A 15,565-nucleotide genomic window follows, 5' to 3' on the forward strand; every position below is an offset into this window, starting at 1 on the left:
ACATTTAGAACAGATAGGATTGCTGGGATCTATCTTTTTTGTGAACCTCTGCTGGCTGTTATTTAGTATATTATTTTCACAGAATGGCTTATGCTTTTCATAATCTTACACAGTACAGAAGTATTTATTGGCTTAACAATTGCTGGGGTACATATTTGTTCCCTTTCTTGTGGGCTGTCAGCTTTTCTGTATTAGGAACTTCTGCTATTGAAGTGATTGTGTTTACCAGGTGTTGATAAACAACATTTTATTTAAGTACTACTGGCAAAATCCCGTTAGGCCCCAGGCTTTTCTTAGTCTTCAATGCATATTGTGCTTGAAGAACACCTTACTATTCTATTTTTAAATGTTTAAAAAGGGACTATTTTTTTACTTCCAAATGAGGAATTTCAATAACTTCTTTGTATGTATTTGGGTGAAATGTTAATTTATTTCAGCTGCTATCTGTTGTTTATTTTTTTTGCTTGCTGTTGGAACAGTAATGGAAAACATCTTTCCTGTTTGTCATAGACAAACTAAAAGAGCTGTCAACCATGACATAAAAAACACAGTTCAAAAGAACAATTAGCTCACCATTTCTTAATATATCTAAGGTCGGCACTTACGAAGCACAAGACTAATTGCTGCACAAAGGCACGCATGATTCAGAGTACAACTGGAACTTTTAAAGTACAGAAAAAAAACACAAAACGGCTTCATTTACTAACAAGGGAAGATGACTGAAATAAATGGCACACAGCAACTTTTCCTCAGACATTTCTAACGATTGGAAATAATGCTTCAGCTCAATTTTACTCAAAGCTTAAGGACTACTGAAGTGTATTGTAATCATGTCTCTCTATTATAAAAAAAAATCTTGGGACGAGACAAGACTTTTTTCCGGTGAAGAGACGTGGTCTTTTGAAGAGAGATCTTTTGAAGAGAGACAGAGAGACACTTTCACACCCCGCGAGACTGTCAAGTCACGCCCTACTTACAACCTTTGGAAGCAAGTCTCGTGAGACAGTGACTTTTGCAAGTCACGCCCTACTTACAACCATTTTCAGACAAGACCAGGGGCAATTAACCTCTCAGCTGTTGGAATGCTTTTGGCAAACACACTTCCTGTGCTCTCAACTCCTAAAAAATTCATACGTTCTAAATAGCACATCAACGACTAAGCAAAGAAGAAAGAGCAGCATGTCAAAAAGAGACCCAAAAGCATTGGAGAGAAAAGAATGCAAAAAAGAAAGCCTGGGGCCAAAAAAAGACAAAGTAAAACCTTGTAAAGAATTCAAAAACGTTGGTGCAATACACATGCAGAGCAGGTTAAAGATAAATTTGAAACTCTCAAAAAAAATGATAGCAAAGATCGCTTTAGCACAAACAAATGGAAAATATTCCTCTGTGAAATAACGGAACAACGAAAAGAGATTGAATAGTGTTTGAGGATGTCTGCGGGAGAAGACAGACAAGGCAGTGAGACAAAAGGACAGTTGCTGTACAGGCTTTTAAACGTTCGAAACACCACATGAGATGCAGAGCAAAGAGGAGGTAAAGAAAAGAATGTATTTGTTTCCCATCGTATCACTGTTTAAGAGGGGTTTTGGAGGAGCTAGCGGGTCTCCTTGGGGTGCATTCAGCCCCCCTCTTCACAACAGCGCGTATCGCAGGGGAAGGGGGGGGAGAAATACTTTGCTGAGTGAAAATGCATGTAACAAAAAGCATTTTAAGTAGCATTTTATTTTGGGGTTAAAAACTCTACACAAAAAGATGAAGCTGGTTATTATTTTTAATAGTGGGATAACATGAATAACAGCTGAAATTTTTATTATTTTTGTGAAAACACTGGCATTTATGTTACTGAAAACCTAGATAGGACAATCATGTTTCATTAATAAAAAAGACCTCTACAAATTACATAGCATTCTTACCTGAAGCAAGACTTTTCCACTGTACACACTCATAGGGTACATAGTACCAAAAGTCATTACAGCAATGGCAATAGCGGAAGCAGTGTCCACAGAGAAATAATTGCTGAAAGCAAAATAACATGATTTTTTGAGAATTTGTATGATTAATAAATCATAACCATCAATCATAATATGTATATAACAACACAATGATTATACACACGCAGTATAAATGTTAATTGAGTTGATTAAATTGTTATTGCTTCTTAATCTTTTTCTGTTTTAAAACTAAGCTGCATTATATATCGAGAAAGTTAATGTGAAATCCCTTTTAAACACATCTATCTTTTGTAAACGTATTTCAGAAACATATTTGCTTACCAACCTGCAAAATGTTTAAATGTTGGGATATAAAAATATTTACTGAATAAACTGTACAAGTTAGGATAAATTAACATTTGTGTTTCTCATAATACAGTAAAAAATATTTCAGTTAGTCCGCAGCATAAAAACCTATAAAATTCTACTATAAAGTAGAAAATGTTGAAACCAACAAAACTCCACCTAAACATTACTTAAGAAAATCAGTTATTTTAACTGAGGAGTGGCTACAGATACTTAACTATATAAAAAAAGATTTAATCAGTCTTAGTAATCATATATATTTTTTTTAAATTTATTGTGTTAATAATTCTTATACTGAATCATGCAAGAGTCAGTGTTCAATATCACTGAAATTAAAAAGTAAAACTGTTTTGATGGTGTAGTTTTTGTCTTACTTTGTTGAAGAACATAACAAAAATGTTTGATTTTTAAGAATGTCTGCTTGTATATCAACCATGGCTCAACAACTGACTATATTTCTTACAAATAACATTTTAACATTACTTACTTTATTTCAATAAGCATGTAAGTGATACAGAGAGCCAAAGCACCAGCTAAATCTACCAAAACAAAGGGGTTCATCCGTGGTAACAAAACACTGTTCAGTCCTGGGACTATTCCACATAAACTGAAAAGTAAAAACAGCAGAGGCCAGCATATTAAAAAAAAAAGCAAAACTGATTACATAAATTGCATTAGATTTATTGCATATAATATATAGATGAACATTTAAACATGTAAACAGTTTTTGGATTGTGCTGGACCATTAACTTTAGAAATAGGCTAATGCAGAGTTTATACTTGCAATGACACAATAGTAAGAAATGGCAGGAACCTGCAAAGCCACATATTATTTACTTTTTTAATTCCCTCCAAGAGCACTTTCAAATATATTTCCTTAGTTTAGGTTCCAAGATTATGGTTACTTAGAAATACACATAAACAGAAACCTTAATAACCTTTAAAAAGTATCTGGATATCAGGAGAACTCAACAATTTAGCAGATCACACAAGCTTGATTGACTGAGTGACCTCTTATGAATGAGAAAAACAGAAAAGAATTTACAACAAATCTTTCAACTACAAACTGAAAACATGTATCTGAGTATTCCAATTTCTGTAATCATACAGAGTGAGGTACGTGAACCTAAAAAATGTTTTAACAAACAAGTACCTTCCCATCTACTGTTTATGGCATACTGTAATATACTTTATTTAGATCTCTTGAGGAAAAGGCATATACCTTTAAGTTAATAATAAATTGGTTCACAATACCAATAATTCTGCTTGAAGTTTCTATATTATTTGCAAATAGACTGATTATATTTTCTCACTATATATCAATAGGTGCAGCTTATTAATATTATCACTTTGCAGTTAAAGTTATCAAAAGCTCTTTAATAATCAACATGAGGAAATATGTACTGACCTGATAAAAGTGTAAAGGCCTAACTAAACACTTAGAAATGTTTCTCTTCATGGCACATAGGCAAACTTGACACAAAAGATATACTGTATAGCCAGGCAGCTTTTTAGTGAAGTTATTATGCTTGTTTGTTTTTTTTTAATTTTATACAGGCAGTATAGCCTGCTTTCTAATCTCTATGTACATTTTCTAACAGTGGGTACTGTTTGATATAAATGCTGTTTTTTCTCATCTTTTCCGTTATGGATGTACTTTAGTAAGCTATAGATTAAAGGGGTGGAGCCATGTTATTCACAGAAGAGTCTGAGTTTCCTAACATTAGCTTTAAAAAGGTGGAAGAAGAGGAATGAAGTGTGTTGTTTCTTTTGCATGATGTAGATCCAGCATATTTTCTTTGTGATTCAGGGAAATACCTGCTTGGAGTGGTATCATCCAAGTGGACTGCTAACGACAGATGAAATATAATAGAAGCTGGGCTGGACATAGGTAGTACCTTTACACTTGTGTGTCACAATATGTGGCAACAAATTAAATCCTCAGATGACGAGCTAACAGGTGCCCAGTCTGTTAAGTTTGTTCTTGCAAAGGATGAGGGAGCACTAATTATTCAGCTGAATCCCTCTGAATGAAAAGCCGAAATCTATATCTTGGATGATGGAAAGCTTGACAGGCCTTTGCTACTAGGTTTAGATTCTATCACAGCATCACAGATGTCCATCTATTTGTATCTTGGAGAATACACACTGGCTGATGTGGGGTAATTCAGTTCAAGAAAAGGTGGACAAAAGATCTTTGTTCAACACCAATATGGTTTTACATGACCATTGTGGAGGTTCATGAAAACACCATGGAAAAACTTCTCTTCAGTCAACCAAAGGAGGTTAACGTTTCATTAAGATACTGGCTGTCGGCGTGGTGTAAAAAATGAGGATCTACTCAAGTGGTAACACACCATATTTGTACAACAGTGGTACTAATTAAACACTGGGCAAATCAAATGTCTCATAACAAGTCTCAACACATCCATACTGGTATTACTGAGCCATCTTCTTCCCCAAGGGACTTTCAAGCTGTGTTGATCTGTAAGCCTGATAGGTCTCATCAGTTTTGTGTTGACTATCATGAGTTAAATGCTAAAACTAGACTAGATGCCTGCCTCATGCCCCAAGTCCATAGCATCTTGGAGTCTCTCCACAGTGCTGCACTTCTTTCTATATCAGGTCATTGTCAATTTCAGATGGGAGAAGACAGTGTACAGAAGACTGAAGTAGTAACCCCTGACGGTGTGTTCCAGTTCAGGTTAATCCCCTTTGTCAATGTGGGAGACACATTTCAATGTTTAATTGAACGGGGCTACACAGGAAAATTTGCATTGTGTACAGTACTCGGACAATGTCATTATCTTCTCCGTGGACACTCAACAACATCTGAGGGATTTGAAAACACTCAATCTGACCCTCCATATAAAAATGTTGATTAATACAAAACCATTTAACCTTAATTAGATAGATATTGTCTGACAAAGGAGTTGACATAGACCAAAAAAAAAAAACTTCAATTGCAACTCCTCAATTAACGAAACCACCGACTATGTTTATTATAAGTACACAACATAAAAGATACAAGGCCTTTCATCACTGCCAAGTACAGATTGTTCTTGTAGGTGTATTAATTTAGAACCAGTAAAAAACCAGATTTTTACATCACATAAATTTTCACCATTATCCTCTACAACATACTGACAGATAATAATTTCCATCTGTTGTGACTGTAAAGTGTTCAAAAACTCTTTTTGCCATTGTGAATTTATGCATAGGGTTTAAACTACCATAAATATCTAATATTATGAAATTAGCAAAAAAAAAAAATAATAGGATTCAGTCCATCCATCCATCCATTTTCTAACCCGCTGAATCCGAATACAGGGTCACGGGGGGTCTGCTGGAGCCAATCCCAGCCAACACAGGGCACAAGGCAGGAACCAATCCTGGGCAGGGTGCCAACCCACCGCAGGACACACACAAACACACCCACACACCAAGCACACACTAGGGCCAATTTAGAATCGCCAATCCACCTAACCTGCATGTCTTCGGATTGTGGGAGGAAACCGGAGCGCCGGAGGAAACCCACGCGAGACACGGGAGAACAAGCAAACTCCACGCAGGGAGGACCCGGGAAGCGAACCCGGGTCTCCTAACTGCGAGGCAGCAGCGCTACCACTGCGCCACCGTGCCGCCCAGGATTCAGTCTTCAATGTAAATTAAAATGTATCCTGAAAAGAAATGTTTGAGTTAGTATATGTGAAAATGGAAATTTTGACACATTACAACTTCCATTTAGTTGGAGAACATTTAATGCTTTTAATGCTGAGCGAATTTTATTAAGTGAGCTGTTCACTATTTACAGGTTCATCTAATGACTGTCTTCCTGATTTGAATTATGATCTGTATTTAATACAGTGTTTCTTATATTGTAGAAACATGGGGATTTGTCATGTCTAATATAATGAAAATAATTTAACGGGGGTGGGGGACTGCCAATTCTTAATTGGGTCACTCTGATTTCTTTATATATGTTTTTTGTATTAGTAAAGAAATGACATAAAATTGCTGTGAAGGGTGTTTGTTTTGTACATAAGAACTTAAAACATAATTAATATATTTTTACCACTTTGGATATCTGATTGTTATACTTTCCTCATACAAGTACTGGTGTCAAAAATAGAGAACATATTAAGACAGGGATTTACTTACCTCTTCAAACTATTTCTTACATTTATTTGCCCCTCTTAAGATGAAGGATCTTATGATATATAGGTTACATGGTTATGTATTTAGAGTTATATCTTCATGCTGACAAAATTATATTGCCTTAAACCAAAGGACCTCCAGAAGTATCTGAAAACTGGCAAAGCATCTATATGAAAAAAAATAAATAATAATGGTGCTCATGGAAGGACACCACATAAAGAAATAGTCGGAGGACTGTTTTAATAATAATAATAATTCTTTGCATTTATATAGCACTTTTCTTCCTACTCAAAGCACTCTGCAACTGCAGGTTAAGGGCCTTGCTCAAGAGCCCAACAGAGCAGAGTCCCTTTTGGTATTTACGGGATTCAAATCGGCAACCTTCCGATTGCCAGTGCAGATACCTAGCCTCAGAGCCACCACTCCATTTTGAAACAAGTGTTACAGAGTAAGGTTACAAATCTGACCATCACAAGTGAACTTTCAACCAAATGGAACAATAACTCTTTTCTTAGCTACTAAGAACTTAGCATCAAAACCACTATCAATTAGTAAGACTGTAAAAACAAGAGCTGTCTTCTTCAATCATGCATTCCCTTCTTTATTTTTGTCAAGGTCCCAAACTTGCTGGGTGACGTTTCTCTACTGCATTGGAAGCTGTACTCTATTAACCAGTAATTGTTTAGACATGAAAGAATATGAAAGTAGGAAAATTAGAAAGTATAAAAAAAAAAAAGAAAGTAAAGATCGTAGTAGTGCAAACAAACAAATTATTACTCGAAAAAGGGAAAATAATCATCACGGACCAGGTGTCACTGAAAAAAAGCAGGACAAAGTGAGGTAAGAAATAAAACAGAGTAGAAAACAAAGTAAAACATCATAAAGACGTTATAAACAAGAGGGCCAAACACATGCAGAGCAGGTTAGAGTTAATGAAAACTGGAATTCAAAAGACAAAAAAAAAAGTAGGCGTGAAACACATGCAGAGCAAGATACAGAATATGAAAGCAGAAAAAAACGACAGTGTCAAAAAAAGAAAGTAAACATTGCATTAGAGCAAACAAAGAGAAATCATTACTCTGAGAAATAACGAAAAGGCAAATAGAGATCGAATATATGGACACAGGTGATATGTCAGAAGTATGTAAATATTGTAAGGCTTTGAAGTTTAAGTCAGAGAATTTCAAAAACGGGGTTTACCTCACACACATTCATTGGTTACTTTGCAAAAAAAAATTATTAACTGCTGATGATGTAGATTGCTTTGTCTGTGCTGAAATTACAAACAGAGAAACCTATCCTGAATTATGGTACAAAGTCATTAAACATGTCTTACTGACCTCATTTAAAAGATTCAGCATATTGGGACTCGAAAGATTCCAAATATTGTTTTTACAGAAGTTCTGAAATAAAAGTGAAACTAATGAAATAGCAACAATTCAAAGAAAAAAAAATCTTAAAAGTGTGTATCTGGAAAACCAAACACGGGGGTTGGCAAGCGAAGCAAGCAGGGGGCAATGCCCCCTAGTTTCAATAATAAAAAAAAAATCATCTTTTGCCAAACTGCAATCCATCCATCCTGACAACAGTAATAAATATCTACTTTAACTAGGCTTTCATATTTAAGAAGCACATTTTTTTTTCAAATAATAACATTTACTGCAGTTCATTTCTTCCATATCTGTAATTATTGAGGCTGCACTGAAACTCTGTTTACTGTCCACATGGGTACATCGTGTTGACTGAAAATTTCAAGTTAAAACAGTCAAGAATGGGAATCTGACTATGTTACTATCCCAGTATTGGTGGGACTCCCTGATCTCAGGTTATTAAGTTCAGACAGGTAAACACATGAGCAATCAAATAAAATGCTCTTTCAGAGCTTCATTAACACTAGAATCCCTGAATCCTCTGAAAAAAGTCGTAATCCTGGGCCACCATAAATTGCTTCGCATCTCCTCATCAGTGTCTTTATTTTGCAAATGTGTCAATCAGCACTGGCAGCAAGCTATCCCATCCCCCACTGACGCAAATGAAGTCCTCCCAGCTAAAGGCTCTTTATTTGGGTGTAAGGTGCCTGAAATTGTATTGGGTAAATAATATATCGTTATTTGGAATACATGCATTTGATGTGTGTTCCGTGTCTACAACGATCTGGGTAAATGTTGGATGACAGGAAAAGAGGGGCAAGTAATGCTGAACACATAACATAGTTTGTTACAGTACTAATAACAAAATGTTAACATGAAGTGTATAATGTATGAAGACTGAAGTCCAAATACCAAATAAACACTTTCACAAAAAGTACAAACTTAACAAAACAAGTGTATATATATATATATATATATAATTCTTTTCGCGCTTGAAACGGAAATTACGTATGACCACACGATATGGAAATTACGTATTATGTAGTGTGCCCCGTGTCACCCTCTCCCAGCCCTCCGCTCTGAGAGACAGACAAAACTGGTACATTGTAACTTTTTTAATTTAATTCCCAGTACTTGATAGTAGAATCTTTCCACTTTTTAACTACGCCGAGCTGTAAAAATAAAGCGCCTTCAGCAGCGACTGGTCGTAACAACAAAGTGGACGCTGGGAGGCGCGGTTTACTAATCACTTAGTGAAAACAAGTACACAGAAACATGCCAATCTATCCCATAGAAGTGCGCCCCAACTTACTGATATTGAAAAGAAGTAAATAGAAACACTTACTGATATTGAAAAGTAAACAGAAACACGCAGATCTATCTCATAGAAGTGCACCCCGCGTTGTCCACTCCCAGCCCTCCTCTCTGGACTCCAGCGCTTAGAGACAGACAAAACTGCCACATTGTAACTTTTTTTTTAATTCCTGGTACTGTACTTGAGAGTAGAGGACATGAAGAAAACAGCTTTGCTTCTTTCCACTTTTTAACTTTTTGAATCACGTGGGATGTGTTGTTCAGATGGCAATGCGAAATTAACACCTTTAAGCCATCCACCTGTACCATTGTTGTCTCTTATTTCTGGCACAAATCCACATTCAACTCATTTACTACACAACATTACGAAATACAATTCGTGTTTTCAGATGACATTGTTTGGCAGCACGGCTCCTACCGAACAGACTAGGTTTATGCTGACATTTAAAATACCGGGGCAAATCCCCAAAAAAAATCTATTGGGGAACTTCAGGAACCGTCAACATCAACAAAAAGAGTCAGATTACACAGAGAAAATGAGACAGAGGCAGATCGAGAGAGAAGGCTCGCTGATCAGTCTATACAACAATCACAATTGGGGGCCTCACAAACACCCGAACAACGTGCTGAACAGAATCGGATTCGACGGATGCAGTCTTCACAGGCTACCACGTCACACAGGCATCAGTTTCCTGATGCGAGCTACAAATTCCTCCAGATTCTGCATTTTATTTTTTTTCCCTTCCGCTCAGTGAGCAAAGCCACTGGGTAATCTGCTAGTATAACATAAGAAAAAGAAATTGGGTTAAGGGACGTGGCTGAAACGTCCACTTGGCTGGTGCAGAGGTAAGAACTACTGTCTCATAATCAAGAGGTTGTGTGTTAGATTCTGAGTCATTCCTATATTTATCGTTTTGAGTAACGAAATGCTCTTATTGTTAAAAATATACGTTTAATTTGAGTCTGTAACAGCTGGTGTACTTTACGGTACTTGTAAAGGCTAGCGGTTTTTTTTTCTGTTTTATTCAGTTTTATTCTCTCAGTCACATTCATGCTCCCCCTGATCTGACACAGTTAGTTTTCAGATAAAGACATAGTATAAAAGAGGTGAACTTAGATGAGGATGAGGGTTCCACATTGGAGGAGAAGAACAGAAGCTGTCCCTGTAAGAAACATACACTCAAATACAAGAACAACGCAGCTGCGCCAGGTGTAAAGGTGAAAGCAGAGTGTTGTAGAGTGCAAAGTTCTTTATAACACTAGTATCTGTGTGTAATATTTTTTTTATAATTTAAAAGTATACTGATTGATTGATTACGCATGCTAATGATCACATAGAGCAGCTCAGGCCTATACAATATCAAAATAGTTTGTGAGATTTTGTGAAATTGTCTTAATATATTGTAGCTGGCAGCATATGCAAAAGTACTGTTTCATTATAAATTCTAACAAGCCATTTCCACAATCCAGTTCTCTTTTAATGGAACAATTACTTATAATGCTTTTCTGTAAGTGCATGACTTATCAGTCCAAGTGCTATTTATTTTAACTGGAACTACAATATGTAATATGTGGTTGGAGTTAAACTTCTCTCTGTTGTGACATCCTTGTTAAGCCTTGCCCCTTCTCAGTAGCGCCTCCTGTAACTCATTGTAACTCTTCCCTGGCATACCACTACAATAGAATAATATTGGTGGTTAAGTAAAAATTGCATCTTGCATATAACATATTTTTTCACACAAATTAAATGTGGACAGCTTTACAAATATGGTACTGTATACAGCAAAAATGTTTAAGTTGTAAAAACCTAAACTGAATCACACTGTACTCAAATTTCCAGGCTCAAAGTCAAAATCCAAGTACAGCAAGAGACTGTTAGCAATACCTAGACTTCAAAAGAACGCGACCTCCTTGGCATCTGCCAAATATACTGAGATGTAGTTCTGCTTTATTTTTGAAATCCCAGAGAATGGTCCTATTGTACAATACTGTTCAACACTTCAAGCATCTCTGCCGCACATCTGATCTAATTAAGAAGACAATTGTTTAGGCTTTTTTTTTTTTTTATTTCTTTTAAATAAAACGTCTAAAATCACAATATAAGAAAAAACACTATGTACATGATACTTGGCTTTGTTAACACTTCTATTATGTAGTATACTAAATATTCTGTAGTTACAGTACAGTATTAGGTATACCTTTAATTTCTAAATAATGATGCAAGAGTAAAGAAAATGTATAAAATGTTGTAATGATAAAAAATTCCCTAGACGATGTATTGAAATAACAAAACACTTGCCAATTACATTGAACTTTAAAGTATAGCTGTTAAACAATTGAAAAACACAGAGACTTAAATCAATAAAATACCCTAAAAACAGAGGTAATGATAAACAAGGACTATAATGTTTCAATGAGAGGTTGCTACCATTTGCTACCTGAAGACTTCTACAATGCCCATGGGCATTTTGCAACTAATATCATGATACAAAAACAAAGGCTTATTTATTAAAGAGATATAGACATGAATGGGTTTAACATTACCTTCGGCTCAGGTCTGCTACATGCTCTTGGAGCCAACTGGTGCTGGCAGCTGAAATGGAACATAAGACACAAGTCGCATTAGGAAAAAAAGAAAAATCAAATTTGTTTTTCAGCCAAGAGCATATCAAACTCAATGGCTCCTATTGTCCATGCTGTAACACTACTCTAAAAGATATTTGATTAAAAGCAATGGCTTGAATGAAACCCATATTCTGCAGGTTTCATTGCGATGTGGTCAAAAAGGAGCACAGAGTCTTTTTCTGGTGTATCTGTTTAACTCAATTTAATTCAATGGAGAACAGGAATCCTGAAAGAAATATAGTGCCCTCAAAAAGTATTCAGCCCTTAAAAATCTTTTGACCTTTAATTCTGTTACATACTAAACTTAAAGTATAGTATATTACGGTAAAATTTCTTGTAACTGATTTACAAATTATCAGGAACAATCAAAACAGGTTTAAAAAGTATTTCAAAATCTGTTATTAAAAAAATCTAAACATCAAGCTAACATTGCTAAGGTACAGAGTATTACCAACCCATCCAATGTGTTGATGGCCTCCTATGTAGGAAATGCGTGGGTCATGTGTATTTATCAGGATAAATATCCCTTCTCTAGCTGAGGTTCATCACTGTGATAAAGATTTTCCCCAAAATAAAGCTCAGTGCAGTACAGCATGTTAGAGGTGAAAAAATATGAAAATATAACTCCAATGCCTAAATCAGACCACCCCTCGAAAATCAGTAGCTGAACAAGAATTGAACTGTCTAACAGTCTACCGTGGCACCAGTTATCACTGACTGAGTTGCAGAAGTCTGTCACTGCAATTGGAGAGAATGTAGATGGTCAAAAACCTTCAGTGCCTTGCACAACATGGGACTTTCTGAAAGAGAGGTCTTGAATATGCCTTTGGCTAAAAGAAAAAAAAAAACAGTAAAGTCCTTCCTTGTAAAGAATGTGCAAAACCTCACCTGGAACATACATTGCAAATATATTGCTGAAAGTCTTGAGGTCTCATGAAACTAAAGCAGAAGTTTTTGGATTTGATGTTAAGTGATGTGTAGTGTAAACCTAACACTGAACATCAGCCAGGTAACACCATTGCCCTATTCCCACTGTAAAATGTGCCCCGCGCTGCAGTCCAAAGGGCGCTCTCAGCTCTGTACTCAGATAGAGCACACTCTCTGCCTCGGGAGTGCGCTCGGCGCTGCGGTGCTGTGTGCGCTGTCCTCGCTGAGCTATACGTGCCTCTGGGTGCTGTGCCGGGCCGTTACACAAATTTTTAAGCAGGTCCCGATCCAAATGGACGGGCCGGAATCCTGCCGGCTACGCCAATGTAACAAAGGTGCTATATAGGCGCCTGACCCGACACTGATGGACACGGAGGCACGTATAAAAATAAACAAACTTTTATTTATCTTCAGCTGTGGGACATGTCTTCCCCGTGTCACACAGCTCAACACAGTCCCAAAACACACCTGCAACACCAAACACTTTTCTTCTCTCCTCCACCACCACTCCTCCTAAAGCTCAGTCCTCCTCCTACCAAATCTGGCTCTCTAAGTGGTGGTGGCTGGCCCTTTTTATAACCCACCCGGAAGTGTTCCAGGTGCTTGACCACCTGGTCCTAATTGCACCTCCGGGTGGGGCTGAAGATTCATCCAGCCAGGCTGCTGAGTCCATGCAGCTTCCCCTAGTGGCCATCCGAGACCCCAACCAAGCTGTGGAGGACTCCATCTCGCATGGAGCCCTGCGGGTGGTTGGGGAATCACCATCAGCCAGGGAGGCTGCCACCAAGCGTCCCGGGGGAGGTACTGGACTGCCCATAGTGGCTCCCCCGGAACATAAGCAGCAGGGGCGTCCCTGCCGGGCATGGGACCCGGCTGTCCTTCACACTGTTTGTAACCATTGTTTTGTTTTATTTTCTTTCCTTTAGACTTCTGATTACCTAGAACACACATTATTCAGTAAGTAACCCTTCATTCTAAAGATTTTTTTTACCTGAACTTATGAATAGTAAGACTGCCTACAACAGAACCTGACTCGGGTACAACCTACAGCCCTACCATCAATACAGATTAGTTGTTAAAACTGTTGTTTGGGTGAAACATGATCCACCCAATATTGAAAAGTCCCCCTAATTCTGAATATCAATGCAGCCTACCTAACTCTAGTTCATATTCACAAACCTTGAACTTGTGGTATCGAAGTAGAAGACATTTCTTTCAAATGCAACCATATGAGTGACAGACCATCATGAATTCAGACATCAAAGTTTTAACCTCTTCATTATTAAAAAATATTTTAACAGTAAATAGACTAGTTTTTTGTTTAAAATCTGTTGAATTCCCCTAAGTGCCTGTACCAGACTAATTTCATATTGCTTGGGTACTGCCACCATATTTTTCAAGTTCTACTACAGCCAGCTGCACAGCCTATATTGCTGTGATGTGTCTGAATTTGAGTGTTTTTTTTGTTTTTTTTAAATTCCCTGATGTTTTTTCTACATTACTCTCTGCTAACGTCAGATTGATTCTTTGCTCTCTCTTTTTAGACCGAACAGTGCCATCTACAGAATAATGGATTTAATGTAGCTGTCATCTTCTTTGGTTTGGTTTATCTTTCAAATGTAAGCTTTTCTTCCAACACTCTCTAGTGAGAATGCTTGTGGGACTTATTTATATTGTACCCTTTTCTACAAGTTGATGCTTTTCTCCCCACTTTTGCATGCCCTTACTTATTTAATTTAAATTAGAAACAATGGACTATGTCACACACTGCCTTGCCATCTCATGCACATGCTGTTCAGCAATCACAAGCACCTTTGCTATTCTTTCTTACACATTTATTATGACTCCTGTGCAATTAAAATTTTTATGAAATAAATACTGTAAAAAAAGGGGCTGCATTGCCCCTTACTAGTACAGAATTTACAGTCATTTAAAAATCATTTATCGTCCCTTTCTAATTAAACAACTTGGCACATATTCACTGACACCTTGCATTCACCATCATGACTTGAATACACCTCTGTGAAATGCGTAAAAATTAGCTATGCTCACAAATCATAAGAGAGTTCAAACAAATATTCTCCATACTTATTGAGGCTTGTTACACATATGAAACAAAGTCTCGACCCAACAACTATTCACGTTCACACCAACTATTTTAGGTTGGGGACTGTATTTCTTTGCCCTCATTCATATGGGGCCTCATGCATAAATTGTGCATATGCACAGAAATGTTGCGTACCCGTTTCCATACTCACATCGCAATGTATAATATTAAACTTGGTGTAAAGCCACGCATATTCTCATGGCAGCACAACACATAGCGTCTACACGTTTTCTGCTCAGTTCTGAAAACTGGCACCACCCAGCATCAAAGCAGTGCTACTGTTCCTGTGTAGTTTCTCTTTATTTTTTTAGATTCACATCCCTGATGTGGCTTTATCAAATACACTGAAATTAACCACATATCATTTGTAAATTTAAGGCATCAGATTTTAAACAACCTGAAACAATATAATAGTCCATGGAATGGTTGAATACCACAGCTGCTTTAGTGTTGATACTCTCAGTGCACCACTCAAAAGTATTATAACCTACTGTATCTGAGTGTGGAGTCACAGCTGTACAGCAGCTGATCTGAAAGCTCTATGGCAGATTGTGTTGCGAGTGCTGAGGGTTATTGGGATACAGCATCTATCCCTGGAGAATATTTATAGTACACACTGCTTTAGCCATGCACACAATCTACTTGAACTGCTCTAATTTGGCAAATGCTTCAGAGCCTTTCCTGTAGGGACTGAGGTTCAGAAACAGTTTCATTCCAACAGCAATAAATGCACTCAATCAATCCATCTAGTGCTCCTGGTAGAAAAC

At 37.1% G+C, this 15,565-nt stretch overlaps 1 protein-coding gene across 1 annotated transcript in view; it reads right to left on the reverse strand.

The window, feature by feature from the left end:
• The window catches only part of slc30a6 (solute carrier family 30 member 6), a 144,353-nt gene that overhangs the window by 32,419 nt on the left and 96,369 nt on the right, over positions 1 to 15,565 (reverse strand). Inside the window, exons 10-12 of the mRNA XM_039738151.1 lie at positions 11,684 to 11,732; positions 2,785 to 2,904; positions 1,914 to 2,016 (exon numbers count right to left, since the gene is read on the reverse strand). Of these exons, the coding sequence (XP_039594085.1) occupies positions 1,914 to 2,016; positions 2,785 to 2,904; positions 11,684 to 11,732 (272 nt within the window). The remainder of the gene's footprint in view (positions 1 to 1,913; positions 2,017 to 2,784; positions 2,905 to 11,683; positions 11,733 to 15,565) is intronic.

The sequence above is a fragment of the Polypterus senegalus genome, chromosome 16 (genome assembly GCF_016835505.1).
Source record: "Polypterus senegalus isolate Bchr_013 chromosome 16, ASM1683550v1, whole genome shotgun sequence".
NCBI classification, from domain to species: Eukaryota; Metazoa; Chordata; class Cladistia; order Polypteriformes; family Polypteridae; genus Polypterus; species Polypterus senegalus.